The sequence below is a fragment of the Bidens hawaiensis genome, unplaced genomic scaffold (assembly GCF_021521415.1).
Source record: "Bidens hawaiensis isolate Kalapana, Puna unplaced genomic scaffold, B.hawaiensis_p1.1 tig00041610_1, whole genome shotgun sequence".
Taxonomy (NCBI): domain Eukaryota; kingdom Viridiplantae; phylum Streptophyta; class Magnoliopsida; order Asterales; family Asteraceae; genus Bidens; species Bidens hawaiensis.
The window spans coordinates 46,537-66,281 of NW_027505721.1; the positions used below are offsets into that span (position 1 = coordinate 46,537).

A 19,745-nucleotide genomic window follows, 5' to 3' on the forward strand; every position below is an offset into this window, starting at 1 on the left:
GAGACCATGGAGTTTGACTCTATGCAATCGCCAACAGGATTGGTCAACCCTCCGGTTTGCAATAGTTCTTATTCTTTTCCGGACAAAAGTGTTGCAGATGAGTCGACAATCATCCATTCGGTTTGTGAAAGTTCTGAACTTTTTTCAGATAAAGAAGTTCTAGAAGAAGAAGCTTTAATCGCGCCTCCGGTATCTGAAAGCTCTGAGTCCTTTTATGATGATGAGGTTCCAGAAAACGAGTCTGATTACACTGGTGATGAAGAAGCCGAAGTTTCAGAAGACAGGTCCGAAACCGCTAATTTTAGTGAAATGGTGACTTCAGTTGGGAATCATAAGATCCCGAGAAAGGGTAAAATGGTAATTTCTGAAAATAAAAACGAAGAAAGCGTAAAGCTAAGGTTTATGAGGGGGAAGATTCTTGATCTTCAGTTGGAGAATAACACTCCTAGAAGGCTCAAGTTCAGAAGGAGGGTTATTGATGGTAATGAAACCGGTCAAAATATTTCAAGAAAAACTTATAAAAACAAAAGTTTCGATGTTCAGTCTGAGATTAGTATTCCAAGAAAGCTCAAATTCTCGAAAGGGAAAGTAATGGAAGGTAATGAAGATAGGCAGCGCGTGTCTAGAAGAAGTTTTGAAAAGAAATATGTTGAGGAAACAAATGAATCCAAGAACGGGCCCGAAAGTGTTGTTTTGAAGCATCAAATCGAGCAAGAAAAGAAAGACGCGCAAGGTTTGTTGAATAATGTGATAGAAGAAACCGCAAGTAAGCTTGTTGAGAGCAGGAAGAGTAAAGTGAAGGCATTGGTTGGTGCTTTTGAAACCGTGATCTCGCTACAAGATGGTAAGCCTTTGCCCGGTTGATGGAAAATGAAAAGACGGTTACTTACTTTCACAAGAATTCAGGTTCTGTTAAGAGTTTTAGATTAAGAGCCTGATGATAGTGATGGGAGTTTTACATAAAGACGGTTGCTTTTGATGTTTGGTTGAACTTATGCATGAATAAATGAAGTGACAGTGTTATGATCAAATCAAACACATGTTAATGTGGTTTTTATGTGTTCTTTTTTTACTAAATTGTGTCATGATCAAATGAAACGCATGCTGAGTTAGCCGAGGATGGTTATTGGTAAGCGTGGTAAGTCGGGCTGGTTAGGAACTTAGAATGGGTAACGTGTCAAAACATATTTGCGTCAAATTTGGTAGATGTTCTACAAGGCCTTCGTTGTAGAACATGTGGTTTGTCCAAACATGTTAGGTTAGCAATATATTGTGGAAGGTAGAACAAGACAAGTTTGATCATGGTGGCTTTTTTGTAAAGTCAAAAGTAAGTGTTCATATGATAAGGTAACTTTCCACAATTACCAGCAATAGAACTTGTCGGATGTTTGAACAATAATGTTCAAATGAAAGCGGATTTGAGTAAAAGTATATTAAGAAAACTCATAGTGACATATATTATGCAACTTGATTATTGACGTGAGGTCGAAGACTCACTCAAATTTGAACCAATTACTACTAAATAGATAGTGGCAAATGGGTATCAAACACAAGGAGTTTGTGGAATATGTGTTAATAAGTAGTTTAATAATTAAACTAATATAAACGTAAATGACAAAAAGTAATTTTCAAGTTGATTTTGATTTGATTTTAGAAGCTAAATAAACTACACGAAAGTTGTAAACAATTGATTAAACAAGCATTCCTCTCGGGGTTCGGGTTATTACTTAACACTTACGTTACCATTCAATGGATAAATCATACTATCTTGGTTTTGTGTAAATGCAATTGTTTGTGATTAATTAAGAACTAAGTACTCAGATTCCTAGAACGCGAGGTTGTTACTTAACAATCAATCAATACTATTAACCCTAATTCTTTCCACTAAATCTCAATTGTCAACGACACCAAGAACGCGTGGTTCAAAACTAGGTTTAAACAATATAGACAAACTACAAACAATTACATAAACATCATGATCATACTAACATAACAATTAGACAATCAATCCAAATTCAAGAACAAATAACATGAAGTGTCTTGCAATTAACCTTACATCCCAAGAGAAATATCAAAGGATTAGCCACACATGGTTAGTATCATCGATTCAATGTTTGATCCAAAGCAATCAAAGATTATAGTGTTAGTCTTCAATTAAAAGTACCCAAAATCTTGTTCTCCAGTACCAAAATCACCCAAAACAATTGTCTAGTACGGAATAGATTGAAAAGCATGTCAAAAGTCACTTATAACATCTTTTGCGAGTTGTAACCGTCACCAGCGCGCAGGGTCCACCGTAAGCTACCGTGGCCACCGTAGCTTACGGTGGCTTTAAAACCATTATGCCAAAAAACTTCTGTCTACGGCAACATGTTACGGCAAACACTCCACCGTAGTTTACGGTGGGTACCGTAAGCTACGGTGGCTTTAGCACCACTTTCGTCTTTTATCTTCAATTCTTAATTACTCGCCTCCCGTCTCGCCTCTCTTGTTCCTTTCACTCTAATCGTCTTTTCTCAACACCTGTACCTACAAACACCCAATATTCGGTAGTAACCTAAATCCTTGAAATAACACATAAACGCACATGTTTTTAATTAGAATTACTACACTATCCACCCGTCAATTATCATGCATTGTTTGACTTGTTGTCATCAAATTCAAGCAACTTTATCATCTTTATTTGAAATTTATCTTCTTCTCCTCGTTTTCATTTTCCTGTTATATGTTGTTACTATTATCTTATTATAACTATAATAAAGTTATTCTTTTGGGTTGAACAATATTTACATCTTTGTCTCAGTATAAAATTAAGTACAATAGTAGTAATATAAAGCCCACATAATTGTAATATGGTGTCCTAGTGTCCACCTTTTGTTCTTCACCTACAACTTTTCTTAAAGGCTGACTACTAGGCCCACCTTTAGTTCGCTAAAGACTCGTTCACCCAATCACCCTAGAACAAAACCATGCTTATGTCTCCATAAGAAGTTAACAACACACGCAATCCAATAGGCAAAGATATATGTAACTCAAAACAAGAATATCCAAGGATTTTTTTATCTTATTATATTCTATCACAATTGAGGGTCATTTATGACGTATTGAATGCTTGATAACTGTAATTCCTTGACTTGTTTTTGAATTTTTGGGTCTATTGCTAGCCTTGATTCTCACTTGGAAGAGCCTTAGCGATTTGTAAAGTGTATGTGCTCCAATATGCTTGACGTCTTGACACACGAGCATCACTGGCGGGGAACTATGGTCGTTTCCTTGATAAGACAAGTGACCATTATAAGTGAGACGAAAAGCCTGTCACTTGACAACCAAGGGGCTTCAAAATACGATATGTGACACTTACTTTGGCAGATTTCTCTTTGTAGATGTCCATGGATGAAGACAAATTATAGAAAAATTAATTGTCAATTAAGGCAGAGATGTATTTAAAAAACAGGATTACCTAACAATTTGAATTTGAGGGTGATTGTATGAACAAATACGTTGCAGGAGTTTGTCCATAATAAGCAAGTGTGATGATTTTTGACATTAAACTGGAACACAACATGGAAATAATAAGGTTTAACTTATTATATTGAACTCGCTTAATATATAAGTCGTGTTCCGCTTGATCTATTTAATAAAACAAGTCGTATTTGAGTTGACGTGTAATTAGATAGAAGTTGTTCGGAGTTATGTGCTTATCTTATTTAGGGATGGCAATGGGCCGACCTAATCCCATGCCCATACACGTTTGTAAAACCGTGTTCCATACCTGGCCCATTACCCGTCGGTATTTGTCGGGTAATTACCCGTCGGGTATCGGTGTGATTTTCAAGTACATTTTTTTACATTATAATTCTTTTATATCTTTTATTCATACTATAATTATTACAAATCAAAATCTAATACACTCCATGTATACGAGCGTTAAAAACTTAAAACAAATAAATAATATCACTATAATTTTTATATAGTTTTTCATATATATACTTCACAATCTTCAAAATACAAAGTTCGGGTATATGATTCAAGTAAACGGGTATGTGTCGGGTAATCGGGCCATGTATCGTCTAATCCCATACACGGCACAAACCCCCATAAATTTTTAAATCTCAATCCCATACCCGGTCCATACCCGGTCCATACCCATCGGGTTGTGGGTATACCCGTCCCATTTGTTTCGGGTTTCAGGTATACCCGTCGGGCTCGGGCATTTTTGCCATTCCTCATCTTATTTAATTAAAGACCATCCAACCAACCTGCTTAATTAAGGAAATTTGGATTTAATTATCCCATATATTTTTTAGTTGGTCGATAATAATCCTACTTGAAAATATTCTTGCTACCATTCCTACTTTTACACTATTTTTTTCTTATTGAACCTCAATTGAAAAAAAAAAAAAAAACCCTTAACTCCTTTAAGTTTTATTCGAATTTCAACTGTGTTAAAGTTTTTTTTTTCATCATAAGAAGGATACAAATCAATCGATGTAAAACTTACCTTGAAATAATGTTTCAAACGACGAAACGATAAGCTTCCAATTAACAAAAATCAACCGTTTGGAATAGCGTTTCGAGGTAAGTTTTACATCAATATATTCATATCATTCTTATGATAAAAAAAACTAATAAATCATTTTGAAATTCAAATAAAGGTTAATGAAGTTAAGTTTTTTTAACGGGTGTCAAATGAGAAAAAACAATGTAAATGGTGGGAGTTGTGGCAAGAATATTATCATATGAGACTATTATCAGCTAACTATAAAAATGTTGAACTATTATCTATCAACTGTAAAATTATAAGATTAAAATTCAATTTTGTTTTAGTTAAACAGATCAACCTTTGTATAACCTTTTCAACCCACTTTTACAACGTGGCTAACCCGATTAACATGTCTACTACTCGTCAATGTTATCGCAGTCTTCGCTCTTCAGTGCAATTTTTGTAAATATTTTCTTATATTCATCAAGATGCCTTTACTTGTATTTTCACACTAACATAAAAATTAAAAAAATCAAAAAGAAACCAATTAAGAAGACGCAACTGTTGACTGCCAATCAACTCTTCCCTGCTGACTCGGCGTGTTTCCTCACATTCCGACAGACCAATCACAATCGTCGACGTACCGACAGCATCTTCCATCTGTCTCACATTAAAATCACCCGCATGTCACTTTACCACTTCCTTTCCTTTCCTTTAATAATACGATTTATTATATTTTTTTTTTGTATCCAATCAGATTTGCAAATTGCAACTCAACTCCCCCATTCTTCACTCCAACCAAACCCAAATAACAATAACAATAATAATAATATTAATAATAAGGTACCAATTTGTTAATTCGATACTTGCAGGTTTTAATTAGTTGAGTTAATTGTCAATTCGTATGCTATTACTTTTGAAATGTGTTTCGAAACCCTAATTTTATTGATTTGCATTGCAGGCGGTTTAATTTGTTAGGGTTTCTTCTTCATATGAGCTGAGGTGAGGTGCATGGCAAGTATTTAACTTCGATTCTGTACTGTTTCTTCCTTATTTATTTTTTCTGGTTTTTTATTTAGGTTGTACATTATTTGTGCTTATCGATCGGTTATGGTTAAGTAAATATATGGTTAACCCACAATACAGTTACGGTTATGGTTAATGTGTGTTCGTTAACTGACATTTAACTGAAACCGAACCGAACCTTGTGTGTTTTTGTTTTTCCAAATTTATATTCGTGTTGCAACCGTCTATAATATAACCGAGCTTTGAATTAACCAAAACCAAACCGTACGTTGTTGACTATTATTACGTACTGTTGTAGAAATCGCTGGCTGCTAGTTGGTCGGTATTTATATGTAATATTTCAAGATAAGAGAGTGGAGATTGAGATGGCTTGGACATGTAAAGAGAAGACAGGCGACGAATCCTGTTAGATCCGTAGAAAACATTACTATAGAGGGGAGGAGGGGTAGAGGACTACCGAAATTGACTTGGGATGAGAGGATTAGGCATGTTTTGATAGACCTAAACCTCTCCGAGGACATGGTTGAGGATAGGAATTCGTGGAGAAGTAGAATTAAAGTTAACGATTTTTAGAGAGAATTGAATACCTTAGGGCTTAGACTTAACTTATTTAGGTCACATACCATAATGGTATTTCCCTTACATATATTATCATTATTATTATAATTATTATTAGCTTTTATATAGCTGTTAAACTGTGATCTTATTATTAATATTACTATAATTAGTAGTAGTTTTTATATAACTGTTAAATTTTGATTCCCTTTATTTTGCTTCATACACATGTACTTAGAGCCGAGGGTCTCTCTGGAAGCCACCTCTTTATTCCTTTGGATAGAGGTACGGTGTGCCTACATCCCACCCTCCCCAGACCCTACTTATAGCTTTGCTGTCGGTGGGATTTTACTGGGCATGATTGATTGATTGATTGATTGATATATATATGTATATATATAACCAAATTTTATACATAAATATTTCAATTTTGCATGATTTTGACCAAATGTTGATTAATCGGCGACTAGTTGGTGAGGTTCGGGGGTGGGGCTGTTTCACGAATCGAGCCAGGGTGGTTTTGAGCTCAGGCTTGAAATTAAACGAGGCAACTTAGCTAGGCTCTAGCTCGATTTTGAAGTTAAACGAGCTTAAAATCGAGCCGAGCCTGGGTCGATTTTGGCTCGGTTACAAAAATGATCCAAATCAGCTCAGGATGTTTAAAATCAACTTTTTATAGCTAGTTTTATTCCAGCTTTTCTCGAGCGAGCCACGAGCCTGAGCTTCGAGCCTCGAGCTTTTTGAACAGCCCTAGTCGGGGGACTGATCGGCGCCTAGTCGGGATTTTTACAACTATGCTATTATGTCATGAAGTATGATACTGTTGGTTGTATTATTGCATCATGCTTGTGACTTAAGTGCAAATATATGTGAATTTGTTCTATAAATGAGTGCTTTTTGTTTACTCTGCAAGTATGTTATATGTTCTAATTTATCTAATTGTTTTATGGAATCTCAACTTTTCACCTTGTGCAGACAATGATAATAACCAAACAGTACAGATGCATACACTCTGCAAGCTGTATGTGCACAAAAGGACATTTAAGTGAAGATGTGATCTTTCTACTTCTTCAACACTTAAACTGGAATCCCAAAATAATCGCTGCACTTTCTTGTGTCTGCAAATGGTTTGATGATATTGTGAAACGAGTCCTCTGGAAGGAGTTTTGTAGAACACGGGCCCCTAAAATGATGCAAGATCTTCAATCGAGTGGCAGCCACAGTGTTGATGGAAACTGGAGTGCACTCGGGAAGCTTCTTATTTACTGCTCGGGTTGCAAAAAAGACGGTTTGTTTAACAAGATTTACATTCCTGGTCACTTTGCTTACAGGACTCGATTTTCTAGAACTTCTGGGAAAAGCTTTCTGTTGCCAAACTGTCGGTCCGATATTTTGTATGTATCTGACCCATGTGAGCATTTAGACCAAGGAGACGAAGGGGATGTGGGTTTTTTTAGAGGGGTATTTAAGTCATTTGCCACATCGAAGGTGCGTAAGATGCTTATAAGAAGGGGTGCTAAATTTCACCCTACAGAGTTTTGCCCTTATTGCAAAGGGAAGTTATGGAGTATGCTGCAGGCTAAGATGATCCCACAAAGTGCCAGCTGTCGGTTGGGTGCGTATGAAGATTGTATTGAGTATTATGTGTGCCTTAATGGACACGTTCTTGGTGTTTGTACGCTTTTGCCCTTGTCTGATTCGGAAGAGCCGTCGGAATTTGATTGATTTGATATACTAACAGTTCATTCAGGTAATTTTTTTACTAATTTGCTACACATTTAATATCAATCATAATCATTTTGACTCTTGATTGTTAGATAATAAGAATCAGTTTTTGCCAAATATTCAAAACTGATAACATGTTGTTGTGGTTGATGTTTCTTGAACAGGTAGGTGATTGTGGAATGTGGACTACTAGTTTTGCAACGACTGTAAGATGGGCATATGTGCAAATGAGCTGCGTTTTCAACATCTTTTTTAGTCCAAGATTGTTACATATTCTTATTAAACGTGATACTCTCTCGTGAACTATTGTATTGGTTGTCGATGGATATAAAAAGATGATTTGCTAGTTATATTGGTTATGTTATAAAAGGTTGATTGGAAGCAAATGCAAGCTCAATGTGTAGTGGCAGTTATATGTTTTTGGGGTAAAATAAAACAGATGCATTGGTTTCGACTTGAGTCTTTCGACATCTTTTGAAGATCTTTTCCGTGTGCTAGAGATAAGAATGCCTGCATAAAATTTGTTGTCATTGTTTAAGATTAACGCTAAAATAGTTAGGTTCTGGGGTGTCGTGTCTAACCGATTAATAAACACAATGTTTTAGGGTTGATTTGTTTATCATGTTTTAATTAATGGGGTTAATCTCATACTTCTCGCACGTGTCGAATTTTTCTTTGCTACATTTTCCACAACCAGCTTCACTACTCTTCCCTATTTTGCAGTCTCTTGTAACCTCAAACACAGTAGATAGATTGTTAATCAAGCCAAACAAACGACCCCTGTAAAAATTACATGTCCGTTATGGAAAAGGAACCGAACTTGCAAAAAATTGCACGCCTGTTAAGGAAAATGAACCAAACTTGCAAAAAACCACATGCCCATTAAGGAAAATGATTCAAACCTTCAAAGAGAAAGAACTACAAGCCATATTGTAAGAAAGATTTTAGAATTAGACAATGTGTAATGACAGTGGTCAAATACAATACTTGGTGAAATATTGTCAATTGGTCAAACTATTAGAAATATATAGTAATAGAAATACACAAAAGCGATATTAAACATTAAATTTATAAATGAAATATAAAAAGCGTAAATTTTAAAAACCACATAAAAGGTGTCAAAAGAAAAATATTTCATTTAAGAAAAGTGAAGTAATTATATTAAAAGAGCTTCTAACCTGGTGATATCAATGTATATACATACTAGTGTTCCTCCCAATGTAGAGGGTTCAAATATCATGATAGACATAATAGTATAATTAATGAGTGTGTGAGTTAGCGTTCTAAAGAGGAAATAATAACTATATATATGATATACAATCTATGATCTGGCATTTCATATTAAAAAAATCATATGTAAGAGGAAACATGATGTCTGGCTGTCTATGAATGAAATCGGATCATTGGAAGGAAATAAACAAGAACATACAAGTGAATAATACTTCCAAACCAACCCTAAAATAGTAGCTCCTTTTCAAATCTCAAATAAACATACTTAAAGGAGTTTTTTTTAATAACTTAAAGAAAAAAGAATAAAGATAAAGAAACTAGATAACGAAAAGGACTTTAGAATTTAAATGTTTTGAATGGTTCAAGCCAGCGCCTAACGGATTAGGATTGGGTCGGGCGCTGGGTCCAGATTGATAGGATCTAGACTAGTCTTGAGTGGGCTCGTATCAAAACACTTCAACAAATCTTAACACAAATTCAAAAGTTAAAATAAAAGGTACAATTTAAGTCCTTAAACGAAATCTCAGAGTGCTTGCAACGCTGGATTTTTCAGCCCACTATCTCCGACATGGTTAAAGAGAGAAAGTTGCACTGACATGGCCAAAGAGAGAGTATTGCATGTTTATGTGGACGAACCTCTAGACTTTGAATGTGCGATGGGATGACCATAGACATGCTTTACATAAGCTAGTTTTGGAAGCAGCGTTTAAACGATTAATATGATACGAGTCCATAACCCTTAAATTGTAATTGCTCCAAGAACATCTTTAGCTAGATTGCCCCTGAAAGTGGCCACATCATCCTCGTGCATTGCTCCCAGAAACCTCGTAAAAAGGTATTCCCAGAAGCCTCGAAAGTGTCCAACACTGTTGAATGGGAACAAATACCTGCTCAAGAGAGACAGGAGAGAACTAGACTTTTCCACACTCAAGAAAATGTTTGTTCTTTCACATATACACGTATTTAATAGATATATGTTTTTTATGATTATGAGTTAATTAAATGATGGTTAATTTTGAATATAGATTATCAGGATTGACATGAGCATGTTTGCTTTCACCACGGAGCAAATTACAGCTCCCTTTCTGCTACCCGAATTGGTAAACTATCTTTTGAGCCCGGAATTATATTCTTGTTTTCTTACTGTAGATTTTTTTTTCAGGTTGAGAGAGTTGCCAGCATGTTAAATTACTTCCTGTTACACCTTGTGGGCCCACAAAGGAAATCATTAAGCTTAAAGGATCCTGAAAAATACGGGTTTCGGCCAAAGCAGTTGCTTTGATCCAATCCAGGTAATTTGGTTTGTTATTACAGTGTTTGATGTACAAAGTTTTATAAAATCACGATCGTCTTATGGGTGCTGTAAATTCTAAAACTGCAAGTACACACTTATGAAAATCCAGTCATCTTATCATCGTCAAGAATCATAGTTGGCCAACCAGTGATTCAGAGGCATCTTCTCAGCGATGCAGTAACATTTTTATCTTTATGCTTGTTTATACAAAACATTATCTCATTAATTGTTACAATTTATGATGTTTTTGTAATGTTTATATTAAATTGCAGACGGATCCATTCAATCGATCACATCTACACCCGGTATGCTGATTCCAGACACAGAACTGAAGCATAAAATTGAAGAATTTGTGAAGTCACAACAAAGGAAGCACCATGATGAAGATATGAGTATGCAAAGCAGCTCTAAATCTTCGATTCAAACACCAGATGGTACGATGCCCCTCATTGATGAGAGAGCCTTTTTTTTAATTTTATATCCTTTTTGTATTTATTAGTATAATCAAGTTGTAAAATATTTTTTTGAATTGTATATCCTTTTTGTATTTATTAGTCTAATCGAGTTGAAAAATGTTTAATTTACATTACAGAAGTTATGACTAAGTTTGATCTTAAAAGGGAATATATAATGTGTTTTCTTTGATATATATCGGGTCACAAAAAGGTACATTCGAGCACCATTTCAAACTACAAAGTTCAACAAGAAGCTCAAAAACAGCGTACCGTTTGACAATTATCCAAATGATATGCTTAAAGCTTGGGTAAAGCTGTGATCTTTCGCTTGGCGTACTCATGAGCAATGCTTATTGAACTCCTGCTATGTCGTAGAGAAAACTCAGCCAGTAATATTTGCTTTTCTTCTGATGTTAGATCACCATGACCACCCTTCATATAAAAAAAAAACATCAAAACCACCATAAATTGTAACATGTAACAATCAAGAAATCAATGTGCTAAAATCAAGTTTAAAACTTTTCAAGATTCTTACCAGCCTTCTAGTTCTATCGCAGACTGCATGGTGCATGAGGATCCCTGAAGCAACAGAGACGTTGAACGAGTCCACCATTCCTTTCATTGGAATACTACAATGCATATCTGACAATTTCAAAGCTTCTTCACTAATCCCCCTGCATAATAAGTATTACAATCATCACAACTATGATCAAATTATCTGATAATCTTTAACAAAACACATCAATTGCTTACCTGCCCTCATTTCCAACGACTATAGCAGTGGGGCACGACCAATCCATATCATAAACAGAAACCTGAACATAGTCAATAGGTCACACATATTCACCATAATTTAACACTAAAAGTCTGCAAAAGCATTTCATATAATAACATGTACCGTCTCCATTCCGACGTGTGTTGTAGCGATGCGATAACCACGTGACTTCAAAACTTCAAAGCACTTTTCAGTGTTATCCCAAAGCTCGATGTCCAGCCATTTCTCTGCTCCCATACTAACATGCCGATGCTCTCTATACCTAAATGTTCAAATCAAGCGATTAACACCTCGTTCATCAAACTGATAAACACAATCAACAATCGTACGATATCTGATTAATCCAATCGATATGGACAAAATCAAAGGTTAAAGTCACCTCAGATCAGGTTAACACCTTTTGCTGCAGTCTAGCGAAATCACATGAACCGACTGAAACCCCAACGCGTCCGCCGAACGAAACACAGCCGAAACATTGCCGGCATCCGACAAACCTTCCACCACCAGACACACATTGTAAGTCCGATTATTCACAACATTCCTAAACCGCTCCTTCCGAAGCTCCATCAACGAAGACTCAACCGCATCCAACACCTCTCGACTACTCAAAAACGTGTCTCCGGTTTTAAACTTATCCAGATACGGAAACCGGGTGCTCGATTGTGGCTCGGTCCTCCGTTCCATCTTCATGAAGCTTGAAACGTCGTCGTTTGAGGTTCTCCAAATCAAATCTCCAACCGTACGTTGTTGTTGTGGTTTAATTTCATTATTATCTTCTTCTGGATGTACATAACTATCGTTGACGGCAACGGCAGCTGGAACGGAGCTGAATGATCTTGTGGAGTGAGAGTGACGGTAGGATTTAAGCTTAAACCCTAGGGATTTGAATTGAAATGTTTGCGTGTGTACGGTCGGACACAATAATAATAATAATAATAATAATAATAATAAAATAATAATAATGGAGATGAATTAGGCATTTGTTTACCTGGAGTGCGAGAGAGAAGGTGAGTACAAGTGTGGATGCTGCGTGTTGTAGTCAACTCGAGAAAAGACAGAGAGTATCGGTACAGGAGGAGTTTACACGAGCTCATGGTGGCGACGGTGGCGGGTGGCAGTGGTTGTGACGGTGGTGATGATGATGATGATAAGAGGAGATGATAACAAATTAACAACCATAAATTGCAGTACGCTCCTTCAAATATTACTCACTATTCAAATATGGCATCATACACCGTTGTAGAACTCGCTGTCGCTAGTCGGGCGGGTGGGGTGAGTACTAGCGATTAATTAGACAGGATTAATCGAATTGGACTTTAGTGTATATTTTTTAGTTTTATATGCATACACATTTTTATATTTAATTTTCAGTTTTACATGTACGCATATACATTTTGGCCGGAAATTGGCCAGAATCTCATTGAAAAGTGTTAAATTTAGCCTGAATCTCGTCGAAACCGCCAATTTTGGGCGGAACCTTGCCAGAAAACGCCGACTAAATCCGATTAATCACGATTTTGGCCGGATTTGACCATTGACCGATTAACTGGCCGACTAGCGCAAAACTAATCAGTGGGGTGGGTACTAGAGATTAATCAGGGATTAATCGATGCCTAGTCAGGAATTTTGGAACACTAGTTACAGGTCAAGTGTGACATTTGAGCCAAAACAAGGTACACCTCAGTACGCATTTACCGATTAAGCAAATAAACGCCTTTTGCGTAACAAACGAACGATTAACCGAACGGGTCGGGTTATGACCCAGATATCTCGGGGGGCCATCTATAAGTGATATACGATCTATACAAGCTAAAATATTAGAAAAATGGTCTTAGTTTGATAGCAAACAAGTTAAACGAAAATATGCTCGTTTAACTACCCGCTATATATTTAAACGCAAAAGATAGTTACAAACCAAGCATTGTATCATCCGTTAAGCCGAAAAAGACTTACCAAACACTTACTTGAAATGTTTTAAGCGATCCGTGAAAATATTTTTGATTTTTGCAAACATATAGTATGTTTTTATAATTTTACACAAAACTAGCCGAAAAACACTCGTTTTCGCGCTGTTTAACGCACCCATAAGTTTTTCGCGCCAAAAACCGAACCCGAACTAAATTTGGACCGAGCTTTTCGTATTTGAGCTTGAGAAACCAGGTTATTGGGCCAAAACAGCCCAAAGGGGAGGCCCATGGGTTCCGGCCGCAGCCGCCACCCCACCCCCTTATTTTTTCCTTTCACATATAAACTAGATACAAGATATTTCTAACATCATTTCTTGAAAACTCTGGACACAAGTTCTGCTCCAGCCAGAAACCAGCAAGAAACAAGGTAAAGAGTTCTTAAATAATCGATTTTTGTCTTGTTTAAACTCGTTTAATACCATAAAAACATGTCTTGATTACTAAAAATCATTCATAACAGTGTAAAAATCCTAAAAATGGTCCATTAACATGTTTTGATCATACACATGGTAAGGAACCTGTTTTGATAGTTTTTTTTTGCCATAAACACGGATTAAAGGGTTGAAACGGCGTTTTTACGGTTCAAAAGTTCGTTTTTGTGCACTAGCCGAAACCCTAAGTTAAGGGCTGTTATGTTGATGAAAAATTGTTTGGTTTGTGATATAGGACTTGTACCTAGCTTTCTTAGAAGCACAAGAACCTGAAAACTTGATTAGAAAGTCGGAAACGAGCCAAACCCGCTAAGGTAATGCCGAAACACTCGCTTACGGGCTGTTTAGGTTAAGGTTGTGATGTGCATATTTTTAGGCCTTGAAATTTTTCAGGGACATCAGGGACCATGTCATTGAGTCCCTGTTCAAATTTGGTAATTTTTTGACCATCCGAGAATATTTGACGAATTTATTACCGAATTGGGACGTTTATTTGGGAAAAATATCTAAAATACTTCAAAAATTATGAAAATTTTCTGGGAACTCAGATTTGATGTATTTTGATCACATATGAATTTTGGGATTATTTGGAGAAGTTTAAAGGTGTTTTGTTTATATGCGTTTGTGTGAATTTTTATAGCCGAATTTAGGCCGAAAAGAATATCGCACGAACTTTTACATTTTTAAATTGATACAGGTTGATTTGGGACATGATTTGAGCATTCGGGAATTTTTGTGGAATTCTTGGAAATTGTTTGGGGTAAACGGACGATTTTCAGGCGAAATATAGCTGATAAAATGAATTTTTATAAATTAATAAATCAGTAAATAATTCCAGAAATATTTTTATAAAAATCTACATATTTTAATTGATAAGTGGCTAAATTTTCATAATTTAATGATTAACGGTTAATTAATTATGCTAATTTAAAGATTAAACAAATTCTGTTTTTATAAAAACCGGCAAGTTCGCGACTAACGAACCTGCGGGAATACCAAAACACCAAGAGTGATCAAAAATCATATTTTTGGACTAATTAAGTGAAAATGAACTTTTCTATGAGAAACCTGGACAATCCGGGTGGATTGTGCGCGTTTCTTCTCAAATCAAACTGAATAAACGGAAACGAGTCCCGTGGCTAATCCGGGACCCTAATAGGTGATCCTTCTTTATAACTTAATCATTTTGCTAACCAATACCTTTACCCAAGCTTATTTCCCCATAACTATTTTCTGAACGCGTAAACGAACAATTTGGCCCAGCTGGGAAAACGGGAATCTGAGCCAAGTTCGGTTTTAAGTATTAGTCATTGAACAACATCACAACCTAAGCCTATTGCCACTTTCTGGGCGTTCCAGCTACACCCAGATTAGTTATACAGCCCAGTTTAGTATTGAGATTATAATAATATTAATATATTAATATTATTATAATATTGATTATAGGAATTACTGATAGCGGACCGAACAAACCACAAGCTGATACAGTACTGATTATCTACTAAACCGTGAGTTTCATGACCCCACTTTTAAACTGTTTTACGAACTTTTGGGGTGAAAAGCATGTTTGATTACATATACATACCTGAAACATGTATTGATGTGAATTATCTAAGTGCTAACACACGAAAGTCCCCACGATCACAGTGATTAACTTCGAGCCGGTAGCTTGTGAATAGTACTATTGGTTTGACAAACCCAAACGGAATCGGCCTGGTTGCCGTGTCACATAGCGTCGTTTGCACATGACCATATTTATACAAACAGGCTATGTAGTGTTAGACATAGCTACCGGGGCATGTTGTGGGCGGAAAGGGGCCACAGTGGTTGATGGAGCGTGGGAAATGGATGCACGCAGCACATACAGTCAAGGCTTCACTGTAACTTAGCATAATTACATCATTTACATACATACATATTTATTTCATGATTACAAGTGTTGACTTGTAAATACTCATTACTGTTTTCTTGAAACTCGTGAAACTCACCAACTCTAGTAGTTGACCCGTTTTAAACTGCTTTTCAGGTGTACCTAAATCGGAGTAATTTGGTGATCTGTTACTTGCCTGAAGTGTGTGGTTAATGCTATGTGAATAGAAGCAAGGGCGTTAGTAGTAAGGACGTATAGTTAACGAACTAGTTTTGTTTGTATCACCTAGACTGTAAAACAATGATAGATCAAAGAAATGTAATATATTGTAAATTAGTTTATAATGTTTCCTTATAAACAATGTGTTGATACCAGATGTGTCTGTTACATTCCCCTTTTACGCTTCCGCATTGTGCTAGTCGGGGTGTGACATCAGGTCTTTTCGTTTTCCAGGCGGACCACGCCTGAAGAAATCTTACCCGGATTGAATAGAAGAAATTATTTCATACGTTTTTTTTTGGTGATTTTTTTTTACTTTTTTTTTTGAAAGAATACAATTTATCCAAAAAGAGAACATAACCTTGAATTAGCCTGATATTGAACTAGAAATTAAATTAATTGAAATATATTAAAGAGTTTGAATTTTTAATGCACCTGGTGTCACACCCTGAAAATTAGGCATGAGGATTTTATTAAAATTACGCATCAGACAACGAAAGACTTTAAATGCTTAGTCAAACTTACAATGGTTAACTATGTAAGACAAAACTTAAACTGACGCTCTGTTCCCGAGTTTCATTTAAGAAGGGAAAGAAAAGGAAATGATGGAAAGGAATTGTTGTGTTCCCGAGTTTCATTTAAGGAAGGAAAGAACAAAATGTGTGTTCTGGCGTTTCATTAAAGTAAATAAAGGAAAAGAAAAGAAATGAAAGATGTGAGAAATAAAGAGTAAACGATGAATGATTTCTTTCCTTCCAAAATGGAAGGAATTAAAAGGAAATAAAATAACAAAGAATAAAAAGGAATGAAAAATATTTCATTTCATTTATCTCGTCAAATGAACTCGGGAACACATTATGAATGTCATATTTTGTTCCCTTCGTTCATTGTATAATAATAATAGAGTGACTGTGGTTATTATAATCTTATATATCTTCCTACTATAGATCACCCTAAAATACATGCTAAAAACGTCAGCTTCTGATGATAAGACTATAGTTCAATCTTTTTAAAAAGCATTCATTACATCATAATCAAACAATGCACGTTTATAAATATTCACAGAAAAAACGTTATATACAATGTTCACCTCTTTTAACACAACTGATTCACAGCATTCCATACAATCTTATACAAATATTTATAAAACCATTATTCTTATTAATATATAAGTGTCACGCTCTTCATCCCATGACATATTTCATGGTTAAACCCATGGGAGGACCCATATAGAGAGGATCTGGGACCCTCAATGTTTTTTAAAAGTTTATTAGATGCGGTACAATAAAGTTTTTAAGAAACACCATAAAAATTAGTAGATGAAACTCGTAGTATTAGTACTAATGTTTTGTAGTGATAAAACCTTAGGTCTTTTTTGTGAAAGATCATAGTTTCAAGCCTTAAATTTTTTTTTAATATTCTTATTTTTTCATTTCAAATGGCATCAAACTTGATTTCAGCCCAAGCCCAAATTGAGTAATTGACCCACTACTAATTTATTTGCAAAAATTGGAACACAAAAGAACAAGTAGCTTTTTATTTTATTTTTTTAATTCCGTGAACTCATTAATTCGATACAATAATTTTAGCAATCTTATAATCTCAGAAGCAGCCCATATAATTGATGCAAATTTAACAATTTTGCATGACTATAGATAAAGTTCATAGCGTCTTATCGCTATGATGCTTTATTCTATTCCTAAAAAATATATGAAAAGAAATGTTATCAACCGCCCATTACCCCACACACAAATCGTGTTTACTGGTTCACGGGTTAAACTTGACACAAACTCAAAAATTATGCATATTTTCTAATGAAGAATGGTCATATATTTTTTTTATTATAATATTGTTTTTTATTAAGTTAATCGCCTTGACCCAACTCGAACAACGTCGATTTGAAAAAATCTAAACACCGAAAAAATAGGACCCTTTAGATAAAAATCCTGAATCCGCCACTAGTTAAATCTAACACATGAACACTGCCATCATTCATGTAAACCAGTGGATTGTTAAGGATAATGATGAATGATATACCCGTGAAGACCATTATAAACCATACACATGCATGTGATCATTCATAGCTTTAATCACATTATTAAGCATATACATCATTCACATGCTCATAACATACCTTATCATTCATCGTTTATATGTCATTTGTTATAAACCTCCCGACACTTTTATGGCTACTCAAAACTCTAAATTTATTTGTATGGTTGCCAGAAACTTGTGAACGTAAATAGACACAAATATCTAGCGTCTTAAATCCATGCACGCCAGCGCGAACATGTGTTGCCTTGTCATTTTTTCCTATGCTTTTTAGGCGAAAAATGGCCACAGCTTCAAATTCTCTTTTAAAGCTTATTCAATCAAACAAAAAACAAATCACCTTTTGTGAACCAATTGACTATGATTTCTAATGACCGAAACACGCATTTATGATTCGGTTTAAACCAATTGCTGGACGCATGGACCTAGAAATTTCCACCCTTAATACACATGTAAAAAAGCTTGCAAAGTATAGTGACATAACGCATACGAACAAAACTATATACCTCTATTAAAATACATGGATTTGTTTTCACATGATAAAGCGTTGGTTACATCCTTAGGCATTCGAAAACACAAATAATTCTTTAAACTAACTTAACTAATTCAGATGATTTAGTTAGTTATAACCAATTAAGCTATATCAGTTTGATTAGATCATAAGAACCTTACTGAATTAACGAGTCAACTTGATTTCTTAACAAAATGTTAGTGCCGTGTGTCATAATTATATTTTCTCGTATATATGGCTAAGCTAAGAATGTAAAGAAAAGTTCTCCGTTTTTATCGTTCTTATCAGATTATTTATAGAAAAGTCAAACAAAACAGGTTCTATAGTGTAGTGGTTAGCACTCTGGACTTTGAATCCAGCGACCTGGGTTCGACTCCCGGTAGGACCTTTTTTTGCCGCTCACTTTATAAAATATCATAAAGTAAGCAATATTGCAAGATATAACCAGAAATAATTATTACACAATACAATATTAAGACGACCTTTGAGTATATAATAATCACAACAATATATTACAAGTAGTCAACGTCAAGTACTTAGGTTCATTTAATCCGTTATATGGCCCGATTAAAATTGTGCCAATTATATTACATATACAAATAAGAAAATTACTCTTCAAATAATCCAGTCCCGTTTAAGAGTGGAGTATGGTGGCAACAACTGGGAAGGTGGCGGAGTGGCGGTGCTAGCGCGAGAAGAACACTGAACACCTCACCCAGTATGACGTGAAAGGAACACAATTTGGGTTTTAATATAACATGTATTAGCAAGCTTTTGAACTTTTACTGGTAAAAAAAATGGCAAATCTTGTTTTTCAAATGTGCAATTTCTCAAACTTAAAAACCAAACTATAACATATAAATTTTCATAATTATATTTTTTTTTTTTTTATCATTTCTCTTGTAATATTACTGATTCAATGATGTAAGAATAATAATTGATTGTCCATAAAATTCGTGTTCACAGATCAAATTGATTTCCAAAACTCTGAAACCAAATCCATGTAGATATAACTAACCAACTATCATCAAATTGAATCACTTTCTATATCCCCCAAATATTTTGTTCAGAAAAGGTTATCGTGAGTTAAATGTTGGAAACAAAAAGAATAAATGTGAAATGGTTGAAGACATAAAGAAAGTCAGTTGGGGG

The 19,745-nt window shown here is 35.2% G+C and overlaps 1 protein-coding gene, 1 non-coding gene and 1 pseudogene across 3 annotated transcripts; 2 read left to right on the forward strand and 1 right to left on the reverse strand.

Annotated features, from left to right (window-relative positions):
- Nucleotides 1-5,444: 5,444 nt before the first annotated feature.
- LOC143614969 (EID1-like F-box protein 2 pseudogene) lies at nucleotides 5,445-7,891 on the forward strand (annotated as a pseudogene). Its single transcript, XR_013150388.1, has 2 exons — nucleotides 5,445-5,485; nucleotides 7,040-7,891. The product of XR_013150388.1 is annotated as an EID1-like F-box protein 2 pseudogene (transcript).
- Nucleotides 7,892-10,716: 2,825 nt separating this feature from the next.
- LOC143614973 (uncharacterized) lies at nucleotides 10,717-12,271 on the reverse strand. The gene is made up of 5 exons (XM_077088248.1): nucleotides 11,941-12,271; nucleotides 11,667-11,805; nucleotides 11,522-11,583; nucleotides 11,304-11,442; nucleotides 10,717-11,200 (listed from the first exon to the last, which is right to left on the reverse strand). Exons 1-5 carry the CDS (start codon nucleotides 12,231-12,233, stop codon nucleotides 11,066-11,068), a joined length of 768 nt encoding a protein of 255 aa, XP_076944363.1. The 5' UTR covers nucleotides 12,234-12,271; the 3' UTR covers nucleotides 10,717-11,065.
- A 6,638-nt stretch (nucleotides 12,272-18,909) lies between these two features.
- On the forward strand, nucleotides 18,910-18,981 carry TRNAQ-UUG (transfer RNA glutamine (anticodon UUG)). The gene has a single exon. It is a non-coding gene; the product is annotated as a tRNA-Gln (tRNA).
- Nucleotides 18,982-19,745: the final 764 nt, after the last annotated feature.